The sequence below is a fragment of the Ictalurus punctatus genome, chromosome 9 (genome assembly GCF_001660625.3).
Source record: "Ictalurus punctatus breed USDA103 chromosome 9, Coco_2.0, whole genome shotgun sequence".
NCBI classification, from domain to species: domain Eukaryota; kingdom Metazoa; phylum Chordata; class Actinopteri; order Siluriformes; family Ictaluridae; genus Ictalurus; species Ictalurus punctatus.
In genome coordinates, this window is record NC_030424.2 from 20669789 (window position 1) to 20690421 (window position 20633).

The window sequence follows — 20633 nt, forward strand, 5'->3', positions numbered from 1 at the left end:
CGAGCGTGAAGTGTGTTTGAAACTGAGCGGCGGAAGGAGAGGCGTGCGAGTGGAACAATAAACACCATCATAAGGAATTGGTGTAAAGCCGTTGAACAGCAGGGAACTGATGGGGACTGGATGCTTAGGCAGTTCCCCTACATTTCCTGCCCAGCGGGAGGCCTTCGTCGAGTGGACTCACTAGCTGCAGTTTGTATAATATTCCCTCCCGCTCACTCGGCGCTGGTCACTTGCTTAAAACTGAGCTGCTGTCTCGGTAGTGAATAAGCCTTGTAAAAGAACATGAAAACAATTCCAAGTAGTAGACCCATGGGGAAAAAAACAAAACAAAACAGAAACAAACAAACAAAAGCCAACACAAGAGCTGAAACCATCCCTCTCTTCGATTTGCATTTGAAAAATATTTTGTTTGTGCCCTTAAATCCATAAACTAATATTTATATAATATGTATAGCAAAGCTTTTAGATATCTTCCACATCTACAAGTTCTGTTCATATCACATAAAAACATTCATCTGTACATATCCTATTCACACACAAACCTCAGCACTGCAATCCATAAATATTATTTCTCTCTCAAACACACACACACACACACACACACACACACACACACACACACACAGATCAACTTCACTGTGCTCCCAATTAACCCTGTGAGCTTCCTCATCCACCTGATTAGAGAAATTATGAACGCACCGCAACTACACGGCTGTCTGAGCTGAATAGCAGAGAACGTTGTCATGTTCCTATTAAAGACTCTTCCACCTGGATCACTCGGAGCACCGTAAACTGCACTGGGGGTGAATGTGATAAACGCTGGGCGCTCAATCCTCGCAAAGAAATAGACTCGATAGTGTCACATGAGTGCATTGAATTTTAGAACAGAAGTAAAACATCTCTTTTGTGCTTACCCATCCAAACAAATAAGACAGGACACCTGGCATGTAAACAATTGTTAGTGATCAATCCGAACCAGTCGCAGCGCAGTAATGATCGGTTATGCCTGAATGATGGTATTGAAACAAAAACACTGAGCATTAGAAAAGGTGTGATTTCAGTGAGTAACGGTGTCATTATTGAAGCACGTCTTTAAAAAATAATAAATCAAAAGGGTAGAATGAAAACGGGGGGAAAAGTTCTTGTGATAGCCACACATTTTTTTTTGTTAGCATGATATAATTCTAGTATTTTACTGGATGAAACACTGGCTGATTCACTGTGCTTGAATTCAGTTTGGTTAATGAGTGTACATAATGCTTGTTGCTTACCAAATATATATGGTCATATTTACTTCTAGATATAATTCTGAAAACTACGGGATTTCAGAACTGAATTTGGTGGTTTACTTGCACATATTTCAAATCACTAGTAAAGCTATAGCAGTTTAAAATCTGGTTACCCCAAAAGAAAGAAAAAAAAATCTCTTTTAAAGACTTTATTCAAATTCAACTGAAATACTCGAACACTGACATTAAAAACTTTGATCATCCAACTCAGTCTCATCACCATCACGGCACTTAAACACAAGCCTCATCATCGTCTCGTCACTCAACTGATTATTGTACACTGATCAGCCCTGCTAAAAAACAGTAGAAGCACTCACTGAATGTGTAATGGTTTTAATGGTTATAATCGGAATTGTAATGGTTTCTGTGGGTCTCTACTGGAAATTTGTTGCCTTCTATTGAACTGCGTCCGAAATCGCACACTGTGACGGTACCTACTGCATTCGAGCCGGTACCTGTCGCTCGGCCGTTGATACGGTACGTACTGATCACTATATGCGTGTAGAATGAATACAATCCGTATTCATCCGTATTACATCCACCATGTTGGCACGGTCATGTGACCTACAACTTAAAAACAGCTGACACACTGCCTTCCGTCATTTTTGATTTTGAGAGCTCTTCCACGCCAGTCCCACTGCCTTATTTAACAGCGCGGTGTGCATTGCTTCCATACTGCAGAATCTCAGCAGAAGCAGTACACTATACAGGTATTTCTCGCCTACTGTTTTGTGAATACAGACAACTTGGACATACTACTCCTTTGGCGTACTATTTTTCACCTACTGTATAGTAGGGTAGTAGGGATATTCAGACGCAGCCTTAGTGGTATGTTATGTCTAGTGGATACCATTAAGAACCAATACTGGTAATAATCTTTTTAATGGTTATCTGATTGTTTGTAATGGTATTTGTAGTGAAAACCGTTCGGATTTCTGTGATGGTTTCTATTGTGCTTTTTCAGCAGGGATGGCTAACATCGGTAAGGAAATAACCACCGATTCATTCGATACTGTTCTGTTGAACATTTTAGGGCATTTAAACCTTTGAAAACTTTGCGTGTAAGTGCTTTTCACTGTTTTGGGAAGCAAGAGCATCATGGACAATTTGAGAGTCCACTGCGTGAGGAAATCACACATAGCTAGCAAGGTTTTAGACATCTTTAGACAGACTGACTGCACTTTTTTTTTTTTGCACTTTTTGTTAAACTGGCTTCTTAACCAGTGCGGTCTTTGCAGACAAATAACCAGGGCAAGATTAGAAAGTAGCCTAAATAAAAATATTTCCGTGTCATTTTGGGGGAAAAAAATATGTTTAGGTTTTCTTAAAGTAGATGTGTCATTGCGGGAAGAAAAACTCCATTTTGGTCCAATTAAAAAAAAAACATCTAATCTTTTCCAGAATTTATCAATAGCAACACTGATGGGTTTTCCCAAACCACCATACATTTTTGTTGAACTTGCACCCTTAACACTTGCTAAGTACACACAGGCATTTCACACCTCCAAGTTAACCCTTCACTGCTGGCAATGGAACAAACACTTTACCCACTGTATCTCAAGTGTCATGCTATTTTGGAATTAATGATCATTTCTACCCCAAGAGAATCGAATAGAGAATGGCTAAACAGCAGACAGGTGGCTGACTGAACACTTGATGTCTCCCTAATTCAAACTCTCATACTGTCACTCCTCTATTACAGTGAGTGACCTGACGGGACGTGCCTCTTTCCCCTCAGCGCTCAGGCCTGTCATCATTTCAAACTTGTGCGCTGAGGTCAGCATGGAGGCCAAGAGAGGGCTAAACGTGGTGACAGTGCATCCTTTATTTAAAGCTCTCTTTCCTGCTCCCTTTAGCTCCACTGATTACTGGAGGAGGAGCAGCCGAGAGCAAGAGCCTGCAGCCTTTATTAGCCATGTGGAGGTGGGGATCGCAGAAGGAGCAAGGGGGGGGGGAGATAAGCTGCTCTGAGGTTTCAGCGACGCTCCAAAATAGGGACTGGGGATTACGCAGGCTCTAAGGAAGACATCTGTCTTGGAGCCAGGCTCTGTATTATCAAAGACGTCAGCATTTCCCACAGCATCAACTTTTCATGAGCGCTCATTCTGGTAAATATGAGCAACTTCTGCCTCCTTTGTCGGCGGGGTGGCACAGACGGATGGTAAATTCCATCAGAGAGATATACCCAACCTTTCCCCCCCAACGATAAAGTGTGTGAAGGTTTAAACAATTCTGATTTAAAATATGATGTGGTTGCCAGTTTATTAGGTACACCTATGTCACTGTTTGAACATCCCATTAAATGCTGCTGTGCTTTATACACTCACTTATACATTACACACACTGCCATAGCATGCTGAAAAAGGTCCACCAATCAAATAACATCTGGGCAGTGGTGGCTCTGTGGTGGTCCCTTATATGGTAGAAGTCAACCGAGTAGCAAATGGTAGGCTACAGTCAGTAATTACCTACAAAGTGTACCTATATAAACTGGTGGGTGTAGAAGATACAGAGTTCTACACCTGCACTATCAGTTACACTTTAATCCTGATCTTCTCTGATATATAAACAAAAATGATGGTTATACAGCACAACTTAACGAAACCTGCTTAATGTTAGATAGCTTGTACTGATTCTTGTGCATCAAATCACAAGGTTCCCATTTTACTGTCTGACCAATCACAACATTTCTAATTATTGGTCCCTAAACGCACTACCATCACAGCCAAAGACAACTTCACCACTATACATAATGAATAAATCTGCTAATGATTCTCTAAACTAACATTATTTACTGCATTAGTTAACATGAACAAACCATGTTAAACCATTTAGATCTTTGAAATGTTCAGTTCTGTGTCATCTCATGTGGTCAGTGTGTCGTTTTATGTAGCACTGTGGTCCTGGAGGAACGGTGTTTCATTTCACCATGTACTGTACCAGCTGTAGATGGTTGAAATGACAATAAAGCCACTTGAATTTGATAAGCAATGTTAACATGGAAAGTTAACACATGTATTAATTGATGTTTGTTTAAAATACACCACCATTTGACTAATGTTTATTCAACCTACAACTCAAAAGAAGTCCAGATAAATGAGCAAAACTACAAGTATAGCACGTTCATAAACGTGGAGAACTGGCTGAACTTGGGTGTAAATACTGGAAGTTGTATTTCCGCCTCAGTTCCTGAACTTGGTAAACACCCACAAACATGTTAATGAAGGTGTTGGTTCATATTCAAGTCAAGCCAAAACCACACCCATGAAGGATTTTATTAATAAATATTATTCAACACCAATGAACAATACGTTCAAATGAAAGGTGTGTTTCATCACTCATTAGAACGACTGCATTAGGTGAACAGATCAGTAAGAACGTTAACAGTGGCACACACACACGGCTGATGTTGCTCACCTGCTCATGACTGTCCTGTATCTTATCGTGCCACACCTTTCTGACAGCTGGTATGTGTGTATGGTCTGTGACGTAGCAGTGTGCCTGCAGTGTGTGTCCCAACGTGAGACTGGCACTCATGGCACGCAGGACTTTCTCCATGTGGCTGTAGCACAGCTGGGCCTGTGGGCGTGGACCCGCTCTCAGCAGCTGCATGGTGCAGGGGACCAGAGCGATCTGACCTGCACAGAACACGGCTTCATCCACCTACAACACACACACACACACACACACACACACCATCAGCAAAATCAGCTAGTCTTTATGCAGACATACAGAATGTCTATTCACAGACAACACAACATCTACACAGCGAACAAGAAACCAATATTTAAAGCAAAACAACACAGACCTGTCGGAGGCTTAGTACTAGTTTCATGAAAATATAAGTACCAACTATTATATTCACGTACATTTTGCACTGTTATTTTACTGTGTTTTGAGTATTCTTGTGTTGAATAATGATAACAAAAATGATCAGAGTTTGTACATTTATAATCCTCTCAAATGTCACAATTCTGTATTATTCCACAGTGCTGCTGAATTCTCAACTCTAATCGGTCAGAAGGCATCGATTCAGGTTCTGTAACGTCACAGCTCTAACAGTAGTTAACATCCTGCAAGGTTGATATTAATGTGATCAATCGACTACGTGATCTTTTCGATAGTAACAACCTGCACGTAGATGTTTACAGCGATCCTTGTATGGCAGTGCCTCATCAAAAACGGATTTCAAAGAATGTATAATTGGTAATATGGTGACGTTTTCTGTAAGGAGACATTTATTTAACGGTTTTGAAAGGAGTCTCCAATGCCAGTGCTTTCAAAACAGGCAGCTGTAAAGCTGCACGTTTTCAGAAGGGTGAACCTCGCAGATTCTTGGTAACATGACAAGCTGCATTTTGTCTCATTAACTTCAAGTGACAGGAAAAAATGGCTGGTGAGAGAACAACTGCTTAAAGCTGCTAACAGAAAATTGGTTGATGTAAAATCCTGCAATTACTGCAGTATAAGATGAATGAAACACTTTAGGTTGTACTTTTATTGAAAAAAAAAAAAAAACCCCAAACAAACAAACAAAAACCCTCCATACCTCACTGATTTTTTTCTAATCGAAAAAACAACAAAAACACACACACACATTTTATATATATATATATATATATATATATATATATATATAAAAACAGCACGCCCCATCTGTGTTTCATTCCTAGCATAAATAATGACAACAATGCTTACTTGACCTTAAAATTCTTTTTAAAGCACGCTTTTGGTTTAACCAAGGTCACAGACTCTCTGATCTGAAGTATTGTTATTCAGGAAGCAGGTTATATATGAATGGTGAAGAACCTTTAAACATTATAGCTAAATACGGCTAAATCTGTGCTTGGTTCTGAAACTGAAATTGTTACAATGTTGCATTGTGGCTCGGTTCGGTTTCACAAGAGGGCATTTCAAAGCATACCAAACTGTCTTTATGCAAGTCGCGTGTGAGTAAACTGTCTTCTTATTGGTAAGAGTGTGCCTGTTTATATTCCCGGTTTCGTTTATGTTCCCGGGGTTCCGCCCATGGCGGTCATGCATCAAGATGGCGTCCTTACTACGTACTACAACTCGGCAGATTAGTTTATAAACATCCGATGATCAGGGCCGATTATATCCTGTCAATCAAAAGAGGGAAGGAAAACACACTGATTGCATGCTGTGTGTAAAGATGATGTCTCTCGTGTGGAATGATGACAAAACTGCAGTTTGTAAGCTCTGTAAGCTCTGCACTGCTAAAATTTGACAGCGGAAGTGAGCAGCAGTGAAGCGGGAGTTTCTGGGTCAAGTCTAATTTTTTTGTTGTTGTTGCGCTGCTCGAGCTGTACTAAAGCGCCAGTAAAGCGTTGAAAGATTTAAATGAAATTGAGTTGACTCTATGTTTTTATGCAGTTTTGAAAGTTGTTCAGAAATATGTTCGTCAGACAAAATTTGAACGAGGCATTTTACCAAGTTTTTGGTCAAAGTTAATCCGCGATTCACGTTAGCAAAACAAACACACACTTTTTACTTAACACAGTTTCCATCATGCATTGCTATACAGGATGGTTCGTTTTTCCGTTGGGTCGGATTGCTTTCTCACCACAAGTGAACCGCTCCAGGGTTCATTTGGCATCGGGCTGAGTTCGCCTCATTCAGGTGATCTTGGACCAAGTGTTTTGGTGCAGATCCGAGCGCGACTGCCGTGTTCATATATGTCTTCACGAACCGAACCAAAGGAGAAAACGCACCATGTTCTGAACCAAACGCTCCAAACAAGCCAGGTATGAAAACACCTTATATGCCATCTAACTAAACCAGTTGCTTTCTAACCACATCTGAACAAATTCAACATGGATGATAAAAAAAGGTTAAAAAAAAATACAACAATACAACTCATTGGTAAAACGGTGTGTTGGAACAGTACATCATCAATTACCACGTCACACCCTGAATGCTACTTTAACACCAATAATTCACGTTTCACACCATCAAAACATCTGCCTATCTGTGTGTGTACACTTGATAGACGCAATTAGAAGCACGATAATTAGCTGAGAAGCCAAGAGAAACTTTGACGAAGGAAGTTCCATGGATCAGTAATCCTGGCTGTAAAAATCCATGCAATCAATGCTATCAGCTATGCAAGAGCAGTGGAGAGGTCAGGCCCTGAGAGATGTATAGGATGAACGAATGAAACTCAGGCCTGAGCATAACGGTCAGGGCAAATAGCTGTAGGTGACATGGTGTTAATTGGAGCTTGGGGAAAGTATTTATCAGCGTGTGGGAGTGCGAGGAGAATGGTGACCTCTGAAGGGATCATAGAAGACCAAATCAATTGAAGCATCTCACGAAACGAGGTCTTTAGCCGATTAGCATATGCGCATGGGCATGGCATTTCCAAACCAGATTACTAGGTTAAGTCCATGGATTCTGTTTCAGTAAAGGCTTAGACACCCCCTAAATATGGTTCAGGATACAATGTGTTAAATAATAAACAAAACATTCCTCTGATAGTGAAAAGTCTAAGAAAAAAAAAAAATATATATTATATATATATTTAAAGTCAAGCATAACGTCAAATGTAACAACCTTTCAGCTGTCTGTCGAAATTTCTACAGTTAACAAGTGTGTGCATGTAATAAAATAAAATCAAAGGTGGAAATCTAATTTGAAAACAACAGATCAACAACAAAAAAAAGTGCTGTGCCAGAGGGGGGAAATAGTCACATCAATTTCCATAGAATGAAATGGGTTTCCCAAGATTCCTAGCTCCTGGGTTCACCTGTCAACTTTGATGAATCTTCAGCATCTGCCTCTGCTGCTCCAAATTACCGAGGCAATGCTGGAGATGGGGAGGAAGGGTGGTGGTGGTGGAGTGGGTGCAGCACTGCTTATGAGCGGCAGGATCAATCATCGGATCATTTACCTGCGAGCATTATTTGGCGAAAGCGCGAGAGCAATAGATCTACACCGGCGTAACCTAGCCGCACGTCACAGATACATCAGAAACAAATCGTCATTGGCATTCTATTTATGAGCCATCAAGCGGAATCAGATGGCACGGAGTGCTGGATCAAGTTGGACATGCGGCGAGGAGCTCTCAGCAGAACAAGCGTTCAAAAGAATTCACAGCATCATATTTAAAAAAAAAAAAAGGAAAAAAAGGCTGTTAGTTGTTGATTTGAATATCAAAAGGAGGCTAGAGCAAGACTTCTCGACTGTTCAAAAAACAATAAACCCTCCCATAGGTTTGCAGGCAGGTGTGTAATGATCAATTATTAAGGGCCTAGCTCAGGTTACTCCGGTCTGAGCGGGCGGGGCACGGCTTTTTAGGGCAAACCTGCAAATGAGAAAGAGCGCGAGAACAAGCGGGAATACTATTTACATAAAATTAACAGTTCAAAAGAATGAGTTCACACACCAATCAAACTTGTTAATTGACTGCCAATGGTGTGTCGCTGGATATACAACACAACTACATTATTCATCTTCGCCGTTGACAAGAAAGACAGTCCAATTTGCATTGGCGTCCAAAACCTGATCAGCAGTCACAACGGCCCATGCATTTTTAATAGAGCACGGGGAGGCTGTTAATATTCATAGGGGTCAAACAATTGCATATTTCATTTAACGTTCTATAACCACAGGTGGTTTTCAAAACCATCAACTTCTGATGCTTTGGACCACATGGTGCTGAAAGAACGGGAAGGATTTAAGTAGTTGAAGCTCTAAGCACTAAAGTAATCAGGCTGCATTGGCTAGTACCATTTTCTCCCGAGTCTGAAAGTTTGCGCACTTAACTGACGGTTTGTGTATTTACAATAGCGACACTATTTATAGTTGCAAACACATCAAGCAACTCAGTGAAGCAAAAGCAATATTTCACCCCGTGCTTGAGAGTAATTCTCTATCCTTGTGCAGTGCTGGCCTCTTTAGCATTAATCAAATGGGTGGTTTGGCTTCATGCTTTATCGACCTTTATTCCTTGGCTTGAACACTATCACTTCTCATAACGCCAATGACATGTCAAAAGGTCAGGCGGCTCCAAGGTCTCTGTCGGGAAGCAGGCAGTAACACATATGTAAATGTTCTCTCCGAGGCTGCACCCAGGCCTCGCATGACATCTCCCAGCACTCCAACACACTCGGAGCATTTTAATTGTTGGCTCCTGAAATCTCAGAGGCACGACAACTTTACATATTTGTGTTTGCGGCATGTGAAAAGGCAACGGAGGTGACCTTAAAGATTTCGCTGAGCGTGTTATTTCTGGCAGACAACAGCCTGGACCATACTGGCTAAAGTGACCTGCTATTGATGATCAGTCAACTTACTCTCTCAAGCCAAGGGCATGGTGAGGAAAAAACACATCAGTGCACTGTAAGATATGCTAATGGTTTCATTTTGCCACTGAAACCTCATGCATAATTAAACCCAAGCAACAGGGGCATAAAACCATGTGCATGCTGACTGACCACTCCAAACCATGTGATACTGCAGAGGGAGCATGGTGTGTATTAGGGATGTAACCGAATATGAATACATATCTCGGATTGAACGGATAATGTTTTGTAAACTGATAGAAATGCAGATAAAACAAGGGTGTGCACTGTAGCGTGGCACAAATGTTCACATGGCATCTGGTTGAGACTAGAGCTGTGCATCGGGACAGGGATCCTGCGGAACGCAACAAAAATAGGTGTCCGATATGAAGCTGCATGTACAAACAAAGACCACGTCCATTCATTCATTCGTTAACGGAAACCGGCAGTGCTACAGTACGTGAGGCATTTACAGCATCTTTAGTAACCGCCTGGTCATATTTGCAGTGGTTTAAACTGCATATTAATAGAAAATATCACTGGCAGGTACAATCAAAAATAACAGGTTGAGGAACTGTCTGAGCCAGACTTCATACTCCATGATGACAATGTTGGTATTTCTACTATACCTCTAGGGTTTTCCAGGTGGTAGGGCTCAAATCTGATTCCTAAAACTTTCCGGCTTTAGTCACGCCCACATCGGGTTTAAATAAGAATACAGATAAGTGCTTAACAGATACAGATACAGTGTCATTGTGTTACACTGACTACGTTTACATGGACAGCAATAACCTAATTATTGACCTAATTCTGAATAGGATAATATTGTGATTAAGGTGTTTACATGAGTCACTTTTAGAATATTCCTTTCATGTTCCTGTTTTACATGTTATAGAACATCGATCGATTAACGGCACACGTCATTACGTCCCTACGCCACACCGCCCGACGTCCCACCAGAATTCCACGTATCGACATACAGTTCGTCTTCGTTATGGTACCGTATACAGTTTTGGGAGTTTTTATTTTTAATTTTACGAAAGCTGCAAGTGTGGTTAATTATTAGTCATGCTGTACGTGCAAATAGACGACTGCTTGAAGCCGTGGGCTGCGTCCAAAACCGTGTACTTACCGTCTATATAGTAGCTGAAATACATGTATCTCTATACTATATAGCAGGTAAGTACGTGGTTTGGGACGCAGCCGTGCTCTCTTGTTTGCCGTCAAACGGTCGAGCGCTGCCGTGTGTGTACGTGTCCTGTCGCAAAATGCAGTGAAAACTCCCACTGTAATGCATGTCTGTAATGCACGTCGATAATTCGTCTAAAGCAGGAATACTCCACGTCTTAATTTGATTTGTGTTTACTTCGAGTATGACTTTAATCGGTTTAAGGTCATCAATAATCGCTTGTTTACATGCTAGTTTCTTAATCAGAGTACCGTCTTAATCGGGTTACTATCAGATTATTGTTGTCCATGTAAACAAACTGACTGTGTTAGTGAATAAATACATTACGTTTATTCACTTAGCAGACGCTTTTATCCAAAGCGACTTACAAATGAGAAAGATACAAGCAAAGCGATATCAAGCAGAGAACAATACAAGAAGTGCTACCATACAAGATCTATTAATTGAATTCCAGAAGAAGCAAAGTGCAGAGTAGAGGTGTAAGTGCATTTTTTTTTTTTTTATTATTATTTTTTTATTATGAGTTGGTTAGGTGTTCATAGAAGAGGTGGGTCTTTAGCTGTGTTGATTTACTGGAGCTTTTAAACGGCAAAGTTAAAGCTAAATACAAGACGTTAAAGTGCATCAGTAGATCAGAAGGTAGAAATCTGCATATCGTAGTAGACAGTGTAATAATCAAGTCAACGTTGACTCTCCTGTATTTGTTTGTGTTAAGCAGTGTTTAAATCACTTATACAAAGTAAACCCACATAACCTACACGGTATTTATGCAAATATGGAAATAAATGATTCTTTTTCCAATGATGTAATCAACTGTTGTACTGGAAGGCAGTTCACATCTTTGTCAACTTTGCGTCTATCTGCTACTCCTTCAGCATTAGTGCACTCAAACTGAATCATGTTTAGAGATGGGAGATGATCACTGATGGGCTCATGGTGAGTTACGCCCCGAGGAAACGTGCATCCTCTGACACCTAATTTTAAACAAATGCAAAGCAGCAGAGGCTCAAACTCTTCTTTTTGAACCTGCATCTCAAAACAACCCACCCTTCCTTTAAAAGGCTTCTCTTGTTGTTCTGTTTTGTTATTTCGTAGCCTGTGCTCTCCAGCAAGCATAACCCGTATATGCTCAACTGTCACACAATATCAGTGTTAAACAACGACATAAATAACCGCGCGAAATGCACAAAGACTGGCTGCCATGAGGAACATCGTTCAGCAGTTCCTGCTTTTATATATATATATCAGGATGAAAGAACTACAAATGTAACACAGTGATAAATATATACTAGGGGGCAAGGTTACAAGGAGATGATTGTGAGGTATGATTGTAGGCGAGCTGGTAGTCTGAGAAAGCCGACAACACTGGCCTCTTAACTCTGCTCGCTGCATGTAGTTGTAAATACCCAGCTTCCCCGGCTGTCTGACCTCGACATACCCACTTCCAGAGATGCCAGCTTGGATAAGTAACACTGTCATGTCGGTTTTTGTCATCTTTATGCTGATTGCTCTCCTCTATCTATGGGCTGTTTGGAGTATAAGCAAGGTCAGACGAAGAAGAGAAAGCTTAAGTGACACATCTTACACAAGAGGGATGTCTTAATGTAGCCATTAACTATTTTATTCTATGTAATGTACTTTTTTTTTTTTCCTAGATGAAAAAACATATCAAGATTCATTCATGTAATAATCGCAGTTTTAACTGCATAGCTAATAAATAAATCCGTAAATAAAGGATATGATTAGTCAATAAAAATGGATAACAAGACAAGCTCTGAGGCGATGTGTCAGAGTGAGAACGAGGGCATGTTTCCTTTTTGTGTTGAGGCAAAACGCTGCCATCACACTGTCTCGACCTCTGCGTTTTTGACAAATTGGTTGTGAGGCTTTTTACGACTGATGCACAGATCGCAAAAATCATTTCTGCCAAGATTCCTCCATGACCTGCCCGTGGGACATGACACGCTCCTCAATGCGCCGCTCTATCAAACATGATCTTTCCAGGACAATGCAAATGATGACAAATTCCATCCTCCCGCATTATGCGCTTTGCCGCTAATCTCCCTAATTCAAGAGTGCGCGGAGGGTTCTGCACTTTCAGCTGAGGGGCATGTTGTCTGACTGCATGATGCTGAAGCAGCAGCGTTTATCCCCACTGTTCAGAAACAAGCTCGCCGGCTCATCTCCACTTCAATTATTAAAAGAAATAAATGGTCGGTGTAATAATCTAATCCTGAAGTCAGTGCGAAATAATTCAGAATGTTGTTTCCTTTCTAGTGTCTAGCTCCCGAGTATAAAGGGAACTCCAAAAGACAGACCGACTCCAAAGTGCTAGCGCGGGCTTTTTTTTTTTTTTTTTTTTTTTTTTTACACTCTCGCAAAGACAGGAATTTAAATATGTACAACACGAGCATACTATTTTACTCTACCACTTTGTTTCATTTACAATTGTTTAATTTACTATTTTATATTTATGTGTGCTTTGTATACTGTTGCTTCATGTTGTCTGAAGAACTCAGGGATTACCATTATAATTTCATTGTTTTGCACAGCAATACAATGACTATAAAGTCGTCCTCTTCTTCTTCTGAGTAACGTCCACATGTTCCGTCAGCCTGATCGGTGGACGTTCCCAGCACCATGAGGACATCCTTCACACTCGAGGTTACCCAGAACACACTGCTCACAACATGAGGACGACCTACACCATAGTACGCGCAAACGCAATGGTGGGAAAGAAAACAGTACAAAATACTGAGATGTCCCTTTTGAAGCAGCTTGCAGTTCAGCATCGTTTCAAAAGGTGGCAGTATGGCTGCATGAAAGAGACCCAGCGGCATCCGGCGTGCTCTCTCCGCAGATCACTCAAACCTTTGCACAACGGGTTTTTGCCTACTTAAAATCATTACAGCACGAATTCGAACTTATTCCAAATAAAAGCAACCTTATCACTGGGGGTGATGATCTAATCGCTATTGGTTTCATATTAGCAGTTAAAGCTGACTTTTGTCATGCTTCGTAATTCAGTAACTTTTTTTGTGTTCGGTAATTCTGAACGGGATTACTGCTTTATTTAAAATTCATGGACATGCGTAAAGCAGTGTCTGGCTTATAGACTGATTTGCGGGAAAAAAAAAAACATTTGCCTCATAAATAAACACATGCATACAATATATTTTGTCCATATATATTTTTTTTATTTCTCCGGTATAACAATTAAAAATAATGTTTTCTGGCTTTTTTTTTTTTATGGGTAATTACACATTAATGATCTATTAAATGATTACATATGGCTGAATATATACGGCTCAGTATAGTTACGTTTATTCGCCAGAATGTCAACAGTGATGTTCCCATCGGCAGGAACTTACATGAATAATAAATCTCTGCGAAATGTAACAGTGTGCTCCTTAAAACGAGACATTGTCTATTACTCATGCACAACACTTTTATATCTGTAGAATGGGCCGAAATGACAATGGATAATGAAAAATGAATGGCCGAGGTTCAAAGTTACAACTCAAACGAAGCCCTCGATGAGAAATTAATGACAACACGAGTGGCCAAAAGTAAATGGAACATAAATGTTAATATCATTGAGCCATCAGTTTTAGCTACTGCCATTAAAAACTAACATCTCCTTAATAAATTAAGACAAAACTGCAATGCTCGGCCACTGTTGCATGAAGACCCAATGATCATGTTTCACTGAAGGCACTTACTGTCAGCCGCCATATAAAGGAATGGTGAGATTACAGCGTTTAAGGGAGCAGAGAAAATGGCCTAAAAATAGATTGCGAAGATAAAAGAGTCAAACGCCAATGGTACGAGACAAATTCCCTAATTCCAAAAGAACTTTGGAAGCCAATCCACCTGTGTTTCGACCATTCACTGGAGTAACCTTTCGAGCCTCACCTTATTTGTACAACACTGAACTTCTCTCTGTCTGTGCGCTTGTGTGTCTCTCGGCTACGTGTTCTCTCAGGTTTGGCTTCTCGTACTGAACGCAAACAGTGACGTACAGGAAAAGAAGGAGTCCTCGTTTCCATAGTAATAGCATGGAAACCTATAGGACGGTCCTCTTTTAAAGGCCGATCAGACTGGACAGTGCTTGGTGCTTTTTGTGCGTGATAGAATCAATCCATCCATCCATCCATCCATCTACCATCCATCCCTCCATCTCATTTGAATGTGAATATTCTCTGGCTAAGACACGTCTTCAAAATTGCGCTTGTCTCCTGAAACCCCGAATATGAAAATTTGTCACTGGCCTGTGATGGGTGGAACCTGTTTTGCAGTGGCACTGCCATGCATCTCGCTTTAGATGTGTGTTACCGCCGTGTGACAGTCCTCCAAGACCTGTCAACCGAGCGGAAGTGTAAACACATTCATCCACATTAAAGCCTCCATTACTGCCACGGAATTTTAAATGCACAAATCAATCTGTCTGTGTATATTCCGAGCTGAGGCTTTTTACTGATGAAAACAGTATTTAGAGTACTACAGCGCTCAGGGGGAGTGGAGAGGGCATAAACTTGAGAGCGCGTACCTGAAAGAAACACGCCCTCTCCGTCAGGTTCAGGGGTGGCTGATGGTCACTGTCCCGATGAACTCAAACGTGTGTGTGTGGGCATGAACCAAGATAGTCAAGCACCCATAATACATGAAGAGGTGCTCAGAGGCAATTAGGCTGAGTTGTCAAGGCAGTTCCATTAATGAAGGTGTGTACGGCAAGAGTGGGAATATCTTCTCTGACAGGTCCGGTCCTTCCTGTGTCCACGGCTGGTACAAGCTAATACCAGCCCTATCAATGGCGTGCGTCTGAAGCTAATGCACGTAACACGGCTTACGGCTCCACACGACTGCCGCCATTGAGCTTCACCTTCAGAGGTGTCACAGGAGTGCATATATAATTACCCCTCCTCTCATACTACACTCTACTGTCCTGCTACAAAACATCAGAGCATCTACACACGAACACACAGTCACAACCTGCTTAAGCATATTAATGGATTAATGAACCTTAAAGGTATGGTCAGTTGATTTTGGATTTGTTTGCTATAGTTCCCTATATTGAAACCCAAAAGCCAAACGAATATAGTTCGTCCATTCTGTGTTGCCTGCAAAGCCACGCCCGAGAAGCACATGACCAGGCTAGAATGCCTGAAAGCGAGAGAAAAAATGTTTCTGGATTGACAGGTAACATGAATGACACTTGAGAAGAGCACCTCTGTAATCTATTGAATGTTTTTGATCCTGGGGCGTTGAACAGACTGAAGATTTATGTCTAAGCAGAAACTTTCCTGAAGCTGTTGCAAGGAAAACTCTGCGGAATAATGCAAACTGTGTTCTGACTTCACTGATCTCATCTTTAATCTGATCACAATGAGAAAAAAAAAAAGAAACTGCATCCATGCACTCAGGTCTGTCTATGTTGCATTTGTTCATTTTTTTCATCGGGGGGGGGGGGATGCATTTTGGGGGTACAATGAAAAACTTTAAGAATATCTGAAATCCTCCCAAAAATGTATCCAATTTTGAATATATTTTATGAAAACATAACAGGTTTCCAAAGCATTTTAAGCAACAGCCTATCGACTACCCTACTTATATTTCCAGATCAATAAAAAATAAAATAAAAAGACTTTCCTTGTTTTCTCATTTTCATTTTGAAATGATAAATAAATAAACGAACGCAGTGTACACACAGCGACACGCCGTGTAGAGTCAAACCCAGAGGACTTAGTCTGATCGTCTGATCACAGTGCAGGGACAAACAGAGGAGCAATCAGACATCGTCGCCGGGATGCCCGGAAGACAACTTCGGTGCTGTCGTAGAGCATATACAGCTCTCTGTGTGAGTGGATCAGACCCTCAGTCTGGCTCAGGTGAGTCAGTGTGCTCGATCTCGGTGCTCAAGTTAATGGAGTTCGGATCCAGGCCCAGGGGCAGGAATGGGCGGAGATGGGTGTGTATTTCCATTCTTTAGGCTACTGTCCCACTGCATTCCACTCAGTTACAACTTCTTAAAGTGTTAGTAAGCATGAGTGAAGAGCTCAGCTGTATTTTAGGGTGAAGGGTGACTAAGGAATTTGAGCATGATGCTTTTAGAAAATGTTTCCCCATACAGGTGATGAGTAAAGGGATGTTTCTGACTGACGATGTGCCTCGACTGTCAAAACACAGACCTTTCTCACTCAGTCTAAACTAACAACGTGGAAAGAAAGAGAATAACTACAAACTATTGATGAAGGACATACATGGAGGTGAGACAAGAGTAGCTCTAACTATTGTAAAAAAACAAACAAACAAAACAAAACAAAAAAAACTCGTATTTCCTCAACCCAACAACAGCAACAGAACGGACTCCCCCTCCTCCTTTCGCAGTCACGGTTTGTTCTTTTATCCGAGCTGATAGCATCTTTGCGTTGTTTCTTCTTGATCGCTGAAGAGCCATCCTACTGTTTTAGCCCCCAGCAGTTCATATTATTGGTGCATTATTTCACGCAAGCCTGCCTCTTTTATCAACTGCTTCTGAAGTAATGTTAATAGACTAGAAAATTGAGACATTTATGAAGTATAGGCCGCGTTTATGAAAAAATCCATAAAATCTGACAGGGATGAGGTGAGATAAAAGCACTGTTTTAATAGATTATGTCTACGGGAGATCGTCAGGGGTTGATGAGCACCTCCTCTGGGATTGCTCGCTTTTATGGGATTCATTTTGTTGTATTGAAAATGAAGGTAAATGTCTTAATTAATCTGTACACACCACACTTCTGTGTTAGAACCTCCTGGACTTGGTGAGGATTTAGATGTCGAGTTGTTTGGTTGAATCTCTTGAGGATATGGCTGTGCTTCAAGTATGTTTGGAAGGGACGAACTGGAGTATTCCCACTGAAGATTACCCGAACCCTTAGATAAGATCTCTGCGCTCCGAGTCTCACGGGTTTTCACATTACACAATGCCAATACACAATGCGCTCGTACACAAGCCCTCAGCACAGCTTTGTTCGCCCGGCTCTGTAAACAGACATGGATTTCATTATCCCTATCCAGTTTATTCATTTCTACCATATACAGATTTCTGAGTCGTCGTACTTTTCAAAGCTGCTGGACATGACCCCTGAACTTACTAACAAGCGGGTCAGACAGCCCACCTCATTGTTTTAATATGCTTAACCCCCATAAGGAGATTATTCAAATTGTATCACCGCAGAGGCCACTTCCTCCCTTTGACACTAATTGCGGACGTCAGATCCACTGCTCCCAACTGTGCAGCGGTCCACTTTGACACTTTCCAAAATCCAATGCAAATCCAATTGTTGGTCCGCATGAGGTTTGTGTAGAATAAGCTGTCACTCCTAATGGAGAAGGAGCGCGCACGTATTCCCCAAACAGGGACTAGCGCAGCTACATCTCCTCCTAGCCTTTAAATTGGATTAGTAAATAGAATTTCAAGGGTCCAGTCCCTTGGTATGGCATTCATCATGATTTTCACTCTGTTACGTTTCAGCAGCTGCACCTCCAGCACAAACCTGCTTTTGTATGTTCCTAAATTGATAGGAAGCTGAAAGAAATGTGAGTTCATAGATTGAGTTCATGATGAGGTTCTAGAAAGCAACGAGCAATAGATTTTAAAGGTGTGTCTCGACGGGCAATTTGGAACTCATGCTGTTAACTAAGACTTTGGTTAATGAAGGGTCAACTCGAACCATCTGCCAACATGCAAGCTTAATCATGTGCTATGAGGGGAAAATTGATTTTTTTTTTCCCCCTTCCTTTTTACAAAGAAAAATGCCGCTAGTGCATTGTTAATCCAGCAGCCCGACATGCGTTCATTCATATAATGCGCCGATATGGGACATTTTCAGCAGTATCATCTCATATATACACGCTTTAAACGAAACATGTTAGTAACTCCTTACAGATTAGTACAATTAGTCGAGAATTTTCAATTGCCTCGTTAACAAAACATGCACATCATCTCTAAAATAAAACAAATTATGAACATTAAGAACAAACTAGCTGCAAGAACTGACCCCGAGTTCTATCTCAAAGCAGAACGATGCCGATAATAAAATCGTGTTATGCACTCAAAATCTCTCATTAACGTTATCATCGTTGTTATGCAAAACGTGACCTGAAACGAGAACCTAATCAACAGCATAACTGATAGCAAAAAGCATAAACAAACAGCAGTCTTTTTTTCTTTTCCCGCCTCAGAGTTGTCACCTAAATGATCGTGAAACATATTGAGAGCCTAGAGCAATACAGAATAACAATAGAAAGGTTAACTGATTCCGTAAATCAAAGCTGATAAGAATGTGTCACATGGCCAAATATGACCGTACTCCTAGAAATCAGAATAAAGGTTCAGCACAAAATATATCTACGGCATAACACACATCATACTCCATCTCCTATGAAGGCCGTGTGCCATTACATCTACATCATAAGGCTTAGCGTTCAGACGGATACTACTCCTAACTAAAAAAAAAAAAAGATCTTCACAACAGAGGACAGTGCCATGGACATTCATATTAAAACCAATTAGTGGAAACTCTTAATATCCTTTTAAAATTATGCAATTAAAAAAGAAAAAAGAAAAAAGATGAGAAAAAAAAAAAAGAAAAAGAAAATGAATTGTCTTTCTTTGGCCTCGGAAATATCTTAACATGACAGAACAATGGAGAAAATATGACATTTTCAGGGAAATAATTGCGACGCCGAAAAGCACTCAAGCTAAGCTAAGCTATTCTCCTCTCCTTTAAATGGGATTTAACAATTAATCACTAATTATTTCTGGGCAGAGGAGGAGGGCTGCGAGCGAGTGCAATTCCCTGAGCGACTCTGCAGCATAAAAGCTGTCTGTAAAAAACCGTGCTTGCACCATCAGCACCAAAACACTCTTTCTCATTAAGACTGCGACGTGGGGGGCATCGCATCTGCATGGGCACAGCAAGGGGGTAATTGTATCAATATGGGAAACTGTCTACTGCATTAGGACATTGTTAATATAGTTTTCCAATTTAGCAAATGTAACACGGAGCATCGGATGTTACCCGCGACGGGGTGCAGAACGCACATTTACCCATGATTGAGCTGTTGAATCGCTCGATTATGCTAGCTGTCTGTGATCACGACAGAAATGAACCGATGAGGAAGATAAGACGGAGCGTTTTACGTTACAGTTCTCCGGCACAGTGGTCAACGTGTGTGTACACGAATTCTGCAAACATTTACAGTAACAAAGCCCAAACCCACTGATAACATCAGTGTCCTTCTTGTGTGGCTTTATAATGGGACGACACTGGCCGTGCCATTAGTGCGTGTGAGAAACCGGATCTGGTTGTGCGGGGAGAAAGTGGCGCACATGTTCTCACTCATGGGAGAATGTTGAGGAGAGATGAAGGCTGCGGTGATGAGATGGACACTTGTGTTGTTGACAGAAACTTGACAAGTTTAATCCCGTTCCCTGAATGGGTAAACAGTAGTGCCAGCCATGCGTGCAACCACACTAACACTTCCTGCATCAGTCTTTGGAGTTCCATTAACTATTTGGTTTTGCAGCAAAGGCAAGGTCAAATAAAGCCTAACAAAGCAATACGGCGAAGCACGTATCGGACAACAAATGTAGCGCACACACAGGAAAACAAACACAAACAGTTCAGATGTCGGGACTAAGTGCACAATGAATCATATGCACTGCACTGCACTGTACACATGTATGTTTCCCATGTTCTTACATTTTACAACATACTATACAACTGGATCTGTTTAGATCTGTTTAGCGCTTCAGATATCCATATCTGTAGCTGGGGTTGAGCTGGAAGTGGGCGTGGCATAAAT

At 41.1% G+C, this 20633-nt stretch overlaps 1 protein-coding gene across 2 annotated transcripts in view; it reads right to left on the reverse strand.

Annotated features, from left to right (window-relative positions):
- The window catches only part of dph6 (diphthamine biosynthesis 6), a 73714-nt gene that overhangs the window by 9583 nt on the left and 43498 nt on the right, over positions 1 to 20633 (reverse strand). The window contains exon 13 of one of the 2 annotated variants that reach the window (XM_017475930.3): positions 4707 to 4952. In XM_017475930.3, the coding sequence (XP_017331419.1) occupies positions 4707 to 4952 (246 nt within the window). Of the gene's footprint in view, positions 1 to 4706; positions 4953 to 20633 lie in introns of those variants that run through there. The other variant, XR_008396978.1, reaches the window with a different exon arrangement.